General features: G+C 39.8%; 1 protein-coding gene across 1 annotated transcript in view; it reads left to right on the top strand.

Moving 5' to 3' along the window:
* dph5 (diphthamide biosynthesis 5) overlaps positions 1 to 12706 on the top strand; it is a 65540-nt gene that overhangs the window by 9196 nt on the left and 43638 nt on the right. Inside the window, exons 2-3 of the mRNA XM_060830239.1 lie at positions 5421 to 5545; positions 7946 to 8054. Coding sequence (XP_060686222.1) covers positions 5421 to 5545; positions 7946 to 8054 — 234 coding nt within the window. The remainder of the gene's footprint in view (positions 1 to 5420; positions 5546 to 7945; positions 8055 to 12706) is intronic.

Here is a 12706-nt window from a genome sequence, read left to right as displayed (position 1 = left end):
TCATCTACATGCTTGGTCACCATCACAAAATTGCGTTTGTGAGACATGACCTGCCCTTGACCAAACTTGACCTACTCTTGGGAAATAAGGCAGGGCAGGTGACTGAGGTGTTAGTGGGGGAGCTCTTTGGGACCAGCGACCATAATTTTATTAGATTTAAAATAATGATGGAAAAGCATAGACTAGATCTAAAAGTTGAAGTTCTAATTTGGAGAAAGGCCAATTTTGACGGTATTAGGCAAGAACTTTCAAAAGCTGATTGGGGGCAGATGTTCGCAGTTAAAGGGACGGCTGGAAAATGGGAAGCCTTCAGGAATGAGATAATAAGAATCCAGAGAAAGTATATTCCTGTTAGAGTGAAAGGAAAGGCATTAGGTATAGGGAATGCTGGATGACGAAAGAAATTGAGGGTTTTGTTAAGAAAAAGAAGGAAGCATATGTATGGTATAGACAGGATAGATCGAGTGAATCCTTAGAAGAGTATAAAGAAAGTAGGAGTATACTTAAGAGGGAAATCAGGAGGGCAAAAAGGGGACATGAGATAGGTTTGGCAAATAGAATTAAGGAGAATCCAAATACTTTTTATAAATACATTAAGGACAAAAGGGTAACAAGGGAAAGAATAGGGCCCCTCAAAGATCAGCAAGATGGCCTTTGTGTGGAGCCGCAGAAAATGGGGGAGATATTAAATGAGTATTTTGCATCAGTATTTACTGTGGAAAAGGATATGGAAGATATGGACTGTAGGGAAATAGATGGTGACATCTTGCAAGATGTCCATATTACAGAGGAGGAAGTGCTGGATGTCTTGAAACGCATAAAAGTGCATAAATCCCCAGGACCTGATCAGGTGTAGCTGAAAATGTATTGCTGGAAAAGCGCAGCAGGTCAGACAGCATCCAAGGAGCAGGAGATTTGATGTTTCGGGCATAAGCTGATCAGCTGATCAGGTGTACCTGAGAACTCTATGGGAAGCTAGAGAAGTGATTGCTGGGCTTCTTGCTGAGATAGTTGTATCATTGATAGTCACAGGTGAGGTGCCAGAAGACTGGAGGCTGGCTAACATGGTGCCACTGGTAAGGACAACCCAGGGAACTTCGGTGGGCAGCATAGTGACACAATGGTTAGCACTGCTGCCTCACAGCGCCAGAGACCCGGGTTCAGTTCCCGCCTCAGGCGACTTTCTGTGTGGAGTTTGCACATTAGATTAGATTAGATTACTTACAGTGTGGAAACAGGCCCTTCGGCCCAACAAGTCCACACCGACCCGCCGAAGCGTAACCCCTACCTGACACTACGGGCAATTTAGCATGACCAATTCACCTAACCCACACATCTTTGGACTGTGGGAGGAAACCGGAGCACCCGGAGGAAACCCACGCAGACACGGGGAGAACGTGCAAACTCCACACAGTCAGTTGCCTGAGGCGGGAATTGAACCCAGGTCTCAGGCGCTGTGAGGCAGCAGTGCTAACCATTGTGTCACTATGCTGCCCACCGAAGTTCCCTGGGTTGTCCTTACCAGTGCCACCCAAACATTCTCCCCGTGTTTGTGTGGGTTTCCTCCCACAATCCAAAAATGTGCAGGTTAGGTGAATTGGCAACGCTAAATTGCCCGTAATGTTAGGTGAAGAGGTAAATGTTGGGGAATGGGTATGGGTGGGTTATGTTTCGGTGGGTCGGTGTGGACTTGTTGGGCCAAAGGGTCTGTTTCCACACTATAAGTAATCTAATCTAAAGACCAGTGAGCCTGACATCGGTAGTGGGCAAGTTGTTGGAGGGAATCCTGAGGAACAGGATGTTCATGTATTTGGAATGGCAAGGACTGAGGAGGGATAGGCAACATGGCTTTGTGCATGGGAAATCATGTCTCACAAACTTGATTGAGTTTTTTGAGAAAGTAATAACGAGGATTGATGAGGGCAGAGCGATAGATGTGATGCATATGGACCTCAGTAAGGTGTATGACAAGGTTCCCCATGGGGGACTGATTAGCAAGGTTAGAGCTCACGGAATACAGGGAGAACTAGCCATTGGGATACAGAACTGTCTTAAAGGTCGAAGTCAGAGGGTGGTGGTGGAGGGTTGTTTTTCAGACTGGAGGCCTGTAACCAGTGGAGTGCCACAAGGATCAGTGCTGGGTGCTCTTTTTTTTGTCATTTACATAAATGATTTGGATGCAAGCATAAAAGGTACGGTTAGTAAGTTTGCAGATGACACCAAACTTGGAGGTGTAGTGGACAGCGAAGAGGGTTACCTCAGATTACAACAGGTTCTTGACCAGATGGGCCAATGGGCTGAGAAGTGGCAGATGGAGTTTAATTCAGATAAATGCGAGGTGCTGCATTTTGGGAAAGCAAATCTTAGCAGGACTTATACACTTAATGGTAAGGTCCTAGGGACTGTTGCTGAACAAAGAGACCTTGGAGTGCAGGTTCATAGCTCCTTGAAAGTGGAGTCGCAGGTAGATAGGATAGTGAAGAAGGCGTTTGGTATGCTTTCCTTTATTGGTCAGAGTATTGAGTACAGGAGTTGGGAGGTCATGTTGCGACTGTACAGGATGTTGGTTAGGCCAATGTGGAATATTGCATGCAATTCTGGTCTCCTTTCTATCGTAAAGATGTTGTGAAACTTGAAAGGGTTCAGAAAAGATTTACAAGGATGTTGCTAGGGTTGGAGGATTTGAGCTACAGGGAGAGGTTGAATAGGCTAGGGCTGTTTTCCCTGGAGCGTCGGAGGCTGGGGGGTGACCTTATAGAGGTTTACAAAATTATGAGGGTCATGGATAGGGTAAATAGGCAAAGTCTTTTCCAGAACTAGAGGGCATAGGTTTAGTGTGAGAGGAGAAAGATATAAAAGAGATCTATGAGGCAACTTTTTCACACACAGGGTGGTATGTGAATGGAATGAGCTGCCAGAGGAAGTGGGGGGGCTGGTACAATTGCAACGTTTAAGAAGCATTGGGATGGGTATATGAATAGGAAGGGTTTGGAGGGATATGGGCCGGGTGCTGGCAGGTGGGACTAGATTGGTTTGGGATATGGTCGGCATGGACAAGTTGGACCAAAGGGTCTGTTTCCATGCTTTACATCTCTATGACTCTATGACTATAAGTGGCTTGCTATGCCCAATCAGAGGGCAGTTAAAAGCCTGTTGCTGTTGATCTGGACTCAGAGGTAGACCTGACAGATAAAGATGACAGATTTCTTTCCTTAAAGGGCATTAGTGAACAACAGCATTTAATTCCCAATTCTGCCATTATGGCATTCGAACCCATGTCACTAGAATGTTAATCTGTGGTTTGACTTGCTAGTTCGGAAAGATTACCACCACCCCTCTTTCCTGATATTCCTTGTAATAGTACTCAATTAAATAATAGTTTTGAAATTAAGATGTATTGTACTAGCGATTTTGGAGAAGATTTGTAGCTCAGGTTGTGGATCAGGGTTAAAATTTACTCATTGAGTTGGTAGATTTATTCTCATACATTTCATCACCATGCTAGGTAACATCATCAATGAGCCTCCAGTGAAGCGCTGGTGTTCTGTCCTGCTTGCTATTTATCTGTCTTGGTCTGTTGTGGGGGTGATATTACTTCCAGTTCTTTTTCTGAGAGCTTGGTAAATAGGGTCCAAATCGATATGTTTGTTCATGAAGTTCTGGTTTGAATGCCAGGCCTTTAGGAATTCCTGTGAATGTCTTTGTTTAGTCTGTCCCAGGATGGATATATTGTCCCAATTGAACTGGTGTTCCTCTTCATCTGTTTATATAGATACTAGTGGTAGTTGGTGATGTCTTTTGGTGGGAAGCTAGTGCTCATATATCCTGGTGGCTAGTTTCCTGCCCGCCTGTCCAACGTAATTTTTGTTGCAGTCCTTGCAGGGTATTTCGTATATGACTTTCATTCTGTGGTTGTTAGTAGGGATCCTTTAAATTCATCAGGAGCTGATTCACTGTGGACTGCCATGATGCCTAGGGACTGGAGTAGTCTGGTCATCATCTCTGAGATGTCTTTAATGTATGGCAGGGTGGCTAGAGTTTCTGGGCATGTTGTGTCTTCTTGTTTACGCGTGTTGTGGAAGAATTGGCGGACCAAGCTTATTTGGTACCTGTTATTCCTGAATACATTGTACAGGTGTTTTTCCTTGGCTGCTTTTAGTTCCTGAGTGCTGCTGTATGTTATGGCTCATTTAAATTGTGTGTATGCCAGTTACAAGAGTCCTTAAACAAGTGCTCTTCCAGCTCCACAGGAGTAAGTGACCACGAGGTGGGCAGAAGAAATACTACGAGGACACGCTGCAAGATTCCCGAAATATCTCAGGAACATGTGGGAATCATTTGCCTTAGAACTTAGAGACCAGAGAAGAAGATCTGACCATATTTGAGTATCATTGAGTGGAGCACATGGAGACTAAGGGGAAAGCGCGCACAGAATCCGTAAATCCCCCATCCCCATCGTACACCATCTGCCCTGCCTGTGGCAGTGTCTACACTACTCAGCCATTACAGAACATCCCAACCCCCACCCCAAGTCCCAACCATTGGAGTGGAAACGAGTTTTCCCTCAGTCCTGAGGCACTACCAAAGAACGTAATGGACTTCTTGCGGATTCCTTCCCATTTTATTATTCAAAAGATTTCTCTTCAGAATATGATTTTTAAACTGTTTGAAAATTATCTCCCAATTGGAGCAGGCTTCTCTTAAGGTCGTGTCAGACTCTACTCTTTGGTTAGCAGGGTGCTTGGAATGCTGGAAAATCAGCTCATTTTCAAGAAACACCACATAAATAACCATTTCACATCTTAAGAAAGGAACAACTTAAAAGTAGTATTTTTTTTCTTTTAACTGCTAGTTAAGTCATTGAGTGCTAAATCACAAGAGATGAGAAATGATCATTTGTCATTCCTTGCTGAGTAAATTGATGTTCCCCAGTGTGTTTTAAGAGAATGGAAAATTGCTTTGTACTGTCTGGTTTAGGGAGAGTAAAATTCAACAGCATTCTCAATCCTGGTTGCTTTTTAGCTGGAGGTTGCACAATATCCCTGATTGCTGTCACGTTAGACCAGAGTCGACAGTTTTTAAACTACATCATTGCCTGCCATCCAGAAATCACTGGAGAAACTGTGACCAATGGTTGAAATGTGTCCGATATCAAACCAGAATTTTGATTACTTGTTTCATTGTGAGAAATAGACACCAATTCACATTTTATAAGACTTTTTAATAAACAAGGTGATATTGGATTCTTTATAGTCTAATTAGCTTCTTAAAAGTGTGTGTATTTTGAGGCACTCGGCTGTAAATGTAAGCACTTTGATAACCAAAATGGAGATTACATGAGTCTCTTTCATTTTATCCTGTACTCAGCTATCTGAAGGGATAAATTGCAGCTAATTAGAATTGAATTCTCTTTGCTACAGGAGGAATTTTATGGCCGTGAACTCATCATTGCAGAAAGAGAGATGGTCGAACAAGAAGCTGATGAAATTTTGAAAGATGCTACTGATAATGACATTGCCTTTCTTGTGGTAGGAGACCCCTTTGGGTAGGCATTAGCTCTTGAAGTTTTCTCCTATATGTCTATAATTTATCTATCATCTTCACTTACTTTCAGTGGAAAGCAATGAGGCTAATTGCAGGGTCAGAAAAGAGAGCTATATGGTAAGGTTAAGCTGTACTTTCCATCGTTAATATGAAAAAAAATTGATGGCTGCACTCTGTTTCAAGTTGATTCCTATCTGTGCATTTTGCGCACTAGTCCACTGAAATAAATGGAATTACATTTCAATTCATAAGTGAACTAGAGCATGATATTTTAAAGTAGAAATTAGTCCATGTTTAGAAAGTGGTTCAGTCCATTAGTTAATGTCTTCCCTTTATGAAATTGGTGCAGGCAATAACAACCATTCAACCTACTTTGTTCCAAAATATCTTTTCTTTTGTACTCCCAGTTCTGCATATATATTTTAAAATTTGTGTGGCCATAAAAACAGTTACTGGTGCTGTTATAGATATTAATCATTCTATGTTTATAAAAGTGGTGTTGTCTGCTCTTTATAACCCTGAACCTATGATCTCCAGTCCTCCTATCCTGAAAGCATTGTTTTGGGAATTTTACTTCCTGTACTCCATTAATTATCTTAAATCTCTAAATGGGAGGTGGTACAAACACATAGGGCTGATTGGCCTCCTTCCATATTGTAAATTTCTATGATTCTTTGGTCCCCTTCTGAAACATCAGTTTTTTTAAGCAGAAGAACTATAGGATATTGTACACAGTTCATATAACTCTTGTTAATTTTGTGTTTAAAAATTGACTTTGAACTGATTTTCTAATGCTGCAATAATCTGGAATGGGCTATCATTGTAGTCCCTCCAGATACAAGTCACACAAAAATAAATAACTTCTGATTTCAGTAAGAAATTAAAGTTGTATTTTCAGCATTGAAAGAAAGTTTTCACTAAAATTTTCAAATTGTTCCCTTCCATGCAGAAGTTGTTTCTGATCAAGAAATGAATATTCTCACTGTGCCACGTACATTTGAAGTTATTTGTATAACTCAAACTGATCCAGATTTAATGGTTACTGAGTTGTCTGGAAAGGACAACTTTGAATTGTTTCAGTGAAAATTCCATTGGAGTACAATAAACTGAGAACAGTTGCTTATGTTTGTGTAAATGGCATCTCTTGGATTTTAATGTACACTCATTACCCAGAACATAATGGCTGCAAGACAATACTAATTAAAAGCCAAGGTTTAAACACAAAGCTAACAAGTGTTTGTGTGAAGCTTCATTCCCTCGACTGTGTATACAGGTATGGCTTGTACATGAAGGCCCACATTTTTACGTAAAAAGAATCTGACCTGTAGTTCTGAAAAAGGAAATTATGCACTAAATGATGCAATTGATTATGTAAAAAGAAAATTGCCAAACTCTCTATTTTGGTCAATGAAATGCTGCTCGTACTAATACTCATGAATGGGATGGCTGCAAGAATGCTTACTCATTTGTATGAATGAAGTGCAGTTATCTTTGTGCATCTGTCCAGGATGTGTCTGGTTTAGCCCCAGTTACTGAAATGAAATTAGAGTTTGAAACTGATTGTGCACCTGTCAGTTACAATTTGTGAAACTGACTTGGGCAATAAATTTTCACATACTTTGGAAAGTCAAGTGTTTTATTATCCACCATAAATCAGTATTAACATTAGAAAGGTTTTAGTTAAAATCAGTGGAAGTCTTTCTGTGAAAATATATCCCATGCTCTCCTGACAAACTATCAAATTAAATTCAGCATTGAAGTCATCCCTATACATGTTTTGTCGATTTCCCTCATCTTATCCATTAATTATATTGCCATAATAGTGTCCTGTGTTATGGTCCTTGGGCTTTTGCTTAGGTTTCTGAGTTTTAGAGAAAATGGAATGAGATAAGGCAGTTTCTGCTCCATCCATTTCGGTTGAAATTTCCTCATTTTTCAAAGATAATTAAAGCAAAAGTGCATGATATACAATGTACTATTCAACCTAACCCAGAACAACAAAATTCTGCACAAGCAAATGTAGGAGTTAACTTGAATTCACCCTGTCACCTGGGAGAAGACACTGTGCATGCCCACAGAAATTTACAAAAGGTAGATAGAAAAATCAACACTGCTGCTGATTTTGAAATAGCAGAGGGAAAAAGCTTAGAAGAGATTGCCTGCTGTACTCTGTGTAACAGAGGGGGGCAGTCAGCAAGGAAAGGAGGAAACAAAATAGTACTGTAAAACCTTCAAAGTGGGAAGTGTCACCTTCTATTTATGAAAGAATTAAATGGAACCATGCAGCAGATTATTGCTGAAGGATGAATTAGACCAGGGATAGAGTATGCAATCTTTTGTAAGTTTAATTGCACCACAATTGTACTGCTTAATTTCCAACATTCTTAATGATTTCCTTCAGGGCGACAACACATAGTGACCTCATTCTGCGAGCTGTAAAAGCAGGAATTCAGTACCATGTTGTACACAATGCTTCCATATTAAATGCAGTTGGATGTTGCGGTCTACAGGTAAAGCATTCTTCACTTTGCTTTCTCAGTTTAAAAGGTGCAGCCATGTTTAATGACATTCTGGATTGTTTATGTCACAGGTCAACTTTCTTATTAATATAGAAACATAGGAGGTCATTCAGCCCTTCCAGTTTGTTGTAGGTATCTATTTTGCACCTAAGTACTGCAAAGCTGAGATGATAGATAGTCTAGCTGTTTTACTGTAGCATTGTATGAAAAATCGTGTTTATTTAATGAGTTTCAATCATACTACTACTCTACCCACCATGCAATAAAATGTTTTGATTAATCCTGCCCTTTGCTGATGCAAAGAAAAACTGATAAAATTCTTTATTGAATAACATCTGAATGCAGGATTTCCGAGTACCAGACTCACATCAGAGTTGTTTGTGTTTGTATCTTGCCTATAAACATTAACGTAAAAGCTCAGTAAGGTATTAGAGCTTTTAATCACACAAGAGATTCCTTTCTTCGAACAACAAATTAATTTCACAAACTGGCATGCAGTGGTCAATGTGTTTATGTCTTCTCTGACATTAATATGGCACTTCAATAATCTAAATGTTTTCTTTTGATAGATTAACTTGATGAGTTAAATTGTGTTTTTTTTTGCTGGAAGGTGTGTCTTAATGCTCGGTCTTGAGGTCATTTAAAAGGCATCTTGATGAGTATGTAAATAGGAAGGATTTAGAGGGATATAGGCCAAAAGCTGGCAAATAGCTCTAGGTTAATTTAGGATATCTGGTTGGCATGGACAAGTTGGACCAAAGGGTCTGTTTGTGTGCTGTACAACTCTATGACTATGAGTCTGTGATGTCCGATCCCCAACACAATCTATAAAATGGTAAGTGTTTGTTTATTTATAACTTGTATATTTAAATCCCATTTCATCCTATCCTATCCTGCTCCACCCCATACCATAGTTGGATTGAGTTATTAGTTTTTTGACTTAAATGTTATAATTCCAGTGGCATAAAAATTGTAGGGTTCTTGCATGTTCAATTTTCAACCTGTTTCAGGAATTTACTGCAACATACTAATGGACAACGGGACCACTTTGGAAAGGAAATCAATTGAGTAACCACTGGAGCCAGTAAACTGGCCACATTTGATGGACCTAATACCCATAAAGGTGATGGAAGAATCTATCCTTCCTCATTCCCATCAAGAAAGCGACAATAGTGCTAAGTTGACTTTAGCAGAACTAGAGGGCATAGGTTTAGGGTGAGAGGGGAAAGATATAAAATAGACCTAAGGGGTAACCTTTTCGCACAGAGGGTGGTATGTGCATGGAATGGGCTACCAGAGGAAGCGGTGGAGGCTGGTACAATCGCAACATTTAAAAGGCGTTTGAATGAGTATATGAATAGGAAGGGTTTGGAGGGATATGGGCCGGGTGCTGGCAGGTGGGACTAGATTGGGTTGGGATATCTGGTCGGCATAGACGGATTGGACCAAAGGGTCTGTTTCCATGCTGTACATCTCTATGACTCTTAAGTGCTTGTATTCTGAATCAACATATTGTTGTCTTTACTATATCAGAATTCAAATCTGCCCAAAATCTTATATAATTTTCCTCAGGTTTTGGGTTTCTCCCAGATTCTGGCTATTTTTCATCAGAGTTTGTAGGTGATTACATCTCAGATTGTTTATTTGACAGCCATAGATGTACAGTTTAACTCCTGATCTGTTTCCAAAATAAATGTAAAGAACCCTAAAGGTAGGGTTCCTCTGAGTACTAGATTTAGCAAAATAACTAACAAGTTTTTGATTTTGCTAGAACATCAAGCAAGTCCTTCACACTATTTGGTCTAGTTGATGTAAAAGTATGCCGCTCAACATAATTTGGGTTTTAGGAAATGCATCTCTATCCTGTAGAAATTTGTCTTTTAAGTGCTATGACTTAAGTTTTGCTTGTTAATATTTCTATTAATTATGCCATTCGGATTAAGATAACGGAGAACATCTTTTACTGACTTTTGTGACCAAATCTCGATAATTAAACAATTTTGGTTATCTTTAAGGGCAGCACAGTGGCTCAGTGGTTAGCATTGCTGCCTCTCAATGCCAGGAACCAAGGCTCGATTCCAGCCTAGGATGACTGTCTGTGTAGAGTTTGCTCATTCTCTTCACGTCTGCATGGGTTTCCTCTGGATGCTTTGGTTTCCTCCCCCAGTCAAAATATGTGCAGACTAGATGGATTGGCCATGCCACATTGCCCAGAGTGTCCAGGGATGTGCAGCCTAGACAGATTAGACAGAGCGAATGTGGGGTTATGGTGGGATGCTCTTCCGGAGGGTTGCTGCAGACTCAATGAGACAAATTGCCTTTTTCTGCACAGCAGGGACTCTGTGATTTTATGATTTTGCTTTGTGCCTGTTTACTGAGATGAACAAATGGAGGAAAGTACAGGCTGTTGTGAGGGCTTGTTTACTTTATCTTGGATAAAATGGTAAGGATTATAGTTACCTGTAATTGTCTGTCTGGACTGGTCAAAATGCTTGGCATTGGCATGGCATGGCAGTGTAGATTTTGTGATTATCTAGAGTTTGTCCTTTAGGATAGGGCAATTTGAAGGATATGTAAATTAGATCAATCATGTTTTTTTTCACTGCATTAATTTATTAGTTTTGTTTCAGTCGAGAGCATCTCATATGTTGCTAAACAATGCTTTTCTCTCTGCTTGTAACATTTGTAAACATTTATCAAAGTATTGATTTTGATAGGTCAAACATTAGAGGGAAAAAGAATGGGGATGGGTAACAACTGTATAATATCAGGATTGAGACCGAGTAACGCTTGAATAAGGGAACCTTCATCCTGGCAGTGTTCCCAGTTGGGAAGCAGTTACTAACACTGATTTATTTAAAGATCTGTTAAGAAAAATGTTTGATCCATAGTAGAGAGGTGGTTACTTTTTTGTTGATTAGACAAATAATCATGTCTCTGAAAGTACCACAGAAGACCCAAAACTTAAATATAAAATTATATCCTGTAGTTAATGTAGCTGCTCAGTAATATTTGCTTTTCTATTAGGATTCATTTTTGCAGCAATCAGATCCTGGTGAAGTACTAAACTCCTCTAATAGCTGATACTGCATTTCCTGTTACCTTAGGAGTTGCAAGTTCTTAATTTGTATCCTGAAACTCAAGTAGAGCTGTATTGCGCAATACTGCAGTGTAAGTAGTAGGAGCAAGAGTCCATAGTGAGTCTAATACACTTTACCAAATTTCCTTCATTAAACATTTTCTTTCTTCTCCCTTCCATCCATAAAGTTTTTTTCCCTTCTCAATACCTTTTTTTATTACAAAGCACCTTCAAATAGCAGTCCTAAGTGACCAGCTTGTATTGTGAACCTAAACAATAAGTGATGCCAGGTTGCCGGCTTTATACTGACTACGATCAGGAATTTTAGTTGATTAACTTTCTCTTAACTAATGACGCTGCAGTGAACTAAAGAAATCCTACCATGATCAGATTCAGATCTACTAAATCAGGACCAACCAAGGATTAATAGAAATGATCTGACCTTTATGATGCACTTATTTCCAGTTCTTTGAAGTCTTAGCTGTTCATATTTAAGAAGACATAAATACACATTCGATGCCTTGTCCCCTCAAATAGCAGACAGGCTGCTAACTTATCTAGATAAAAACAATGACTGCAGATGCTGGAAACCAGATTTTGGATTAGTGGTGCTGGAAGAGCACAGCAATTCAGGCAGCATCCGAGGAGCAGCAAAATCGATGTTTTGGGCAAAAGCCCTTCATCCGGAATAAGGCTAGAGAGAGGAGGAAAACTTCTTCAAGGCAGGCATCCTTGCAAGAGGACTCACAGTATCTGTTATCCTTCTAGCGATTTTCTATTGTGATCATCCATTAAATACAGGCTCACAGTCTCCTGGCAGATTTTCCTCTGAGCCATTCTGCCTCTTCAGCACAGTAGCCTCTACCTTGGATATTTTTGTGCTTTTTTTGTTTGCTTGTACAAATGTAGTGCTTTAACTTGTTAAATTATGCTTGAGTGCACCATGATGAACCCCTTTTCCATTTATAAGTTCTTTAAATATCTTTTCAAACAAGCTTTATATCATCCCATCCAAATTTCTCTTGTTTCCTGATATGTTCCTGAAAAGTGTTGAGGATCAATTACCGTGCTTAAAGATAATACGTAAAAATAAGTTGTTCCTTAGAGGTGACTGAGTCTCCTCTGCAGTGTTCGTTAAGTGTTGCTATTTTGAAAAATCTGAAAGTTACTTTCAGATATCAGTTAAGTGGTTGTGACATTGTGGTGTGAGTTCTGATAACCAGAGCACAATCAGGTTCAGAAAGTCATCCTGTCCCGTAGAGCTAGTGGAGAATGTTAAATGCATAGTGGAGGAGGTCACGATAAACCTTTTGTATTTCTACAAATTGATACTGAATGGTTTTAATAGCCTCAGTACTTCATGGTTGGGGTTTGCTGTTTTTGTATGTTAGTTCCTTGTATTTTTTTTTCAATGTCTCTTACTTGTTCCCAGTGCTTTTACAGGATGGAGAATATGCAGGCTGGCAAACACTGAAACACTTCTGTTTGCATATCTAACCACCATAGAGCAAAAATAAACTGATCAAGTAGAGCGCCGACTGTGTTCAATCAGACATGTATAAAT

This window comes from Hemiscyllium ocellatum, chromosome 9 (genome assembly GCF_020745735.1).
Source record: "Hemiscyllium ocellatum isolate sHemOce1 chromosome 9, sHemOce1.pat.X.cur, whole genome shotgun sequence".
Classification (NCBI taxonomy): Eukaryota; Metazoa; Chordata; class Chondrichthyes; order Orectolobiformes; family Hemiscylliidae; genus Hemiscyllium; species Hemiscyllium ocellatum.
This window is presented reverse-complemented; position numbering and strand designations above follow the sequence as displayed.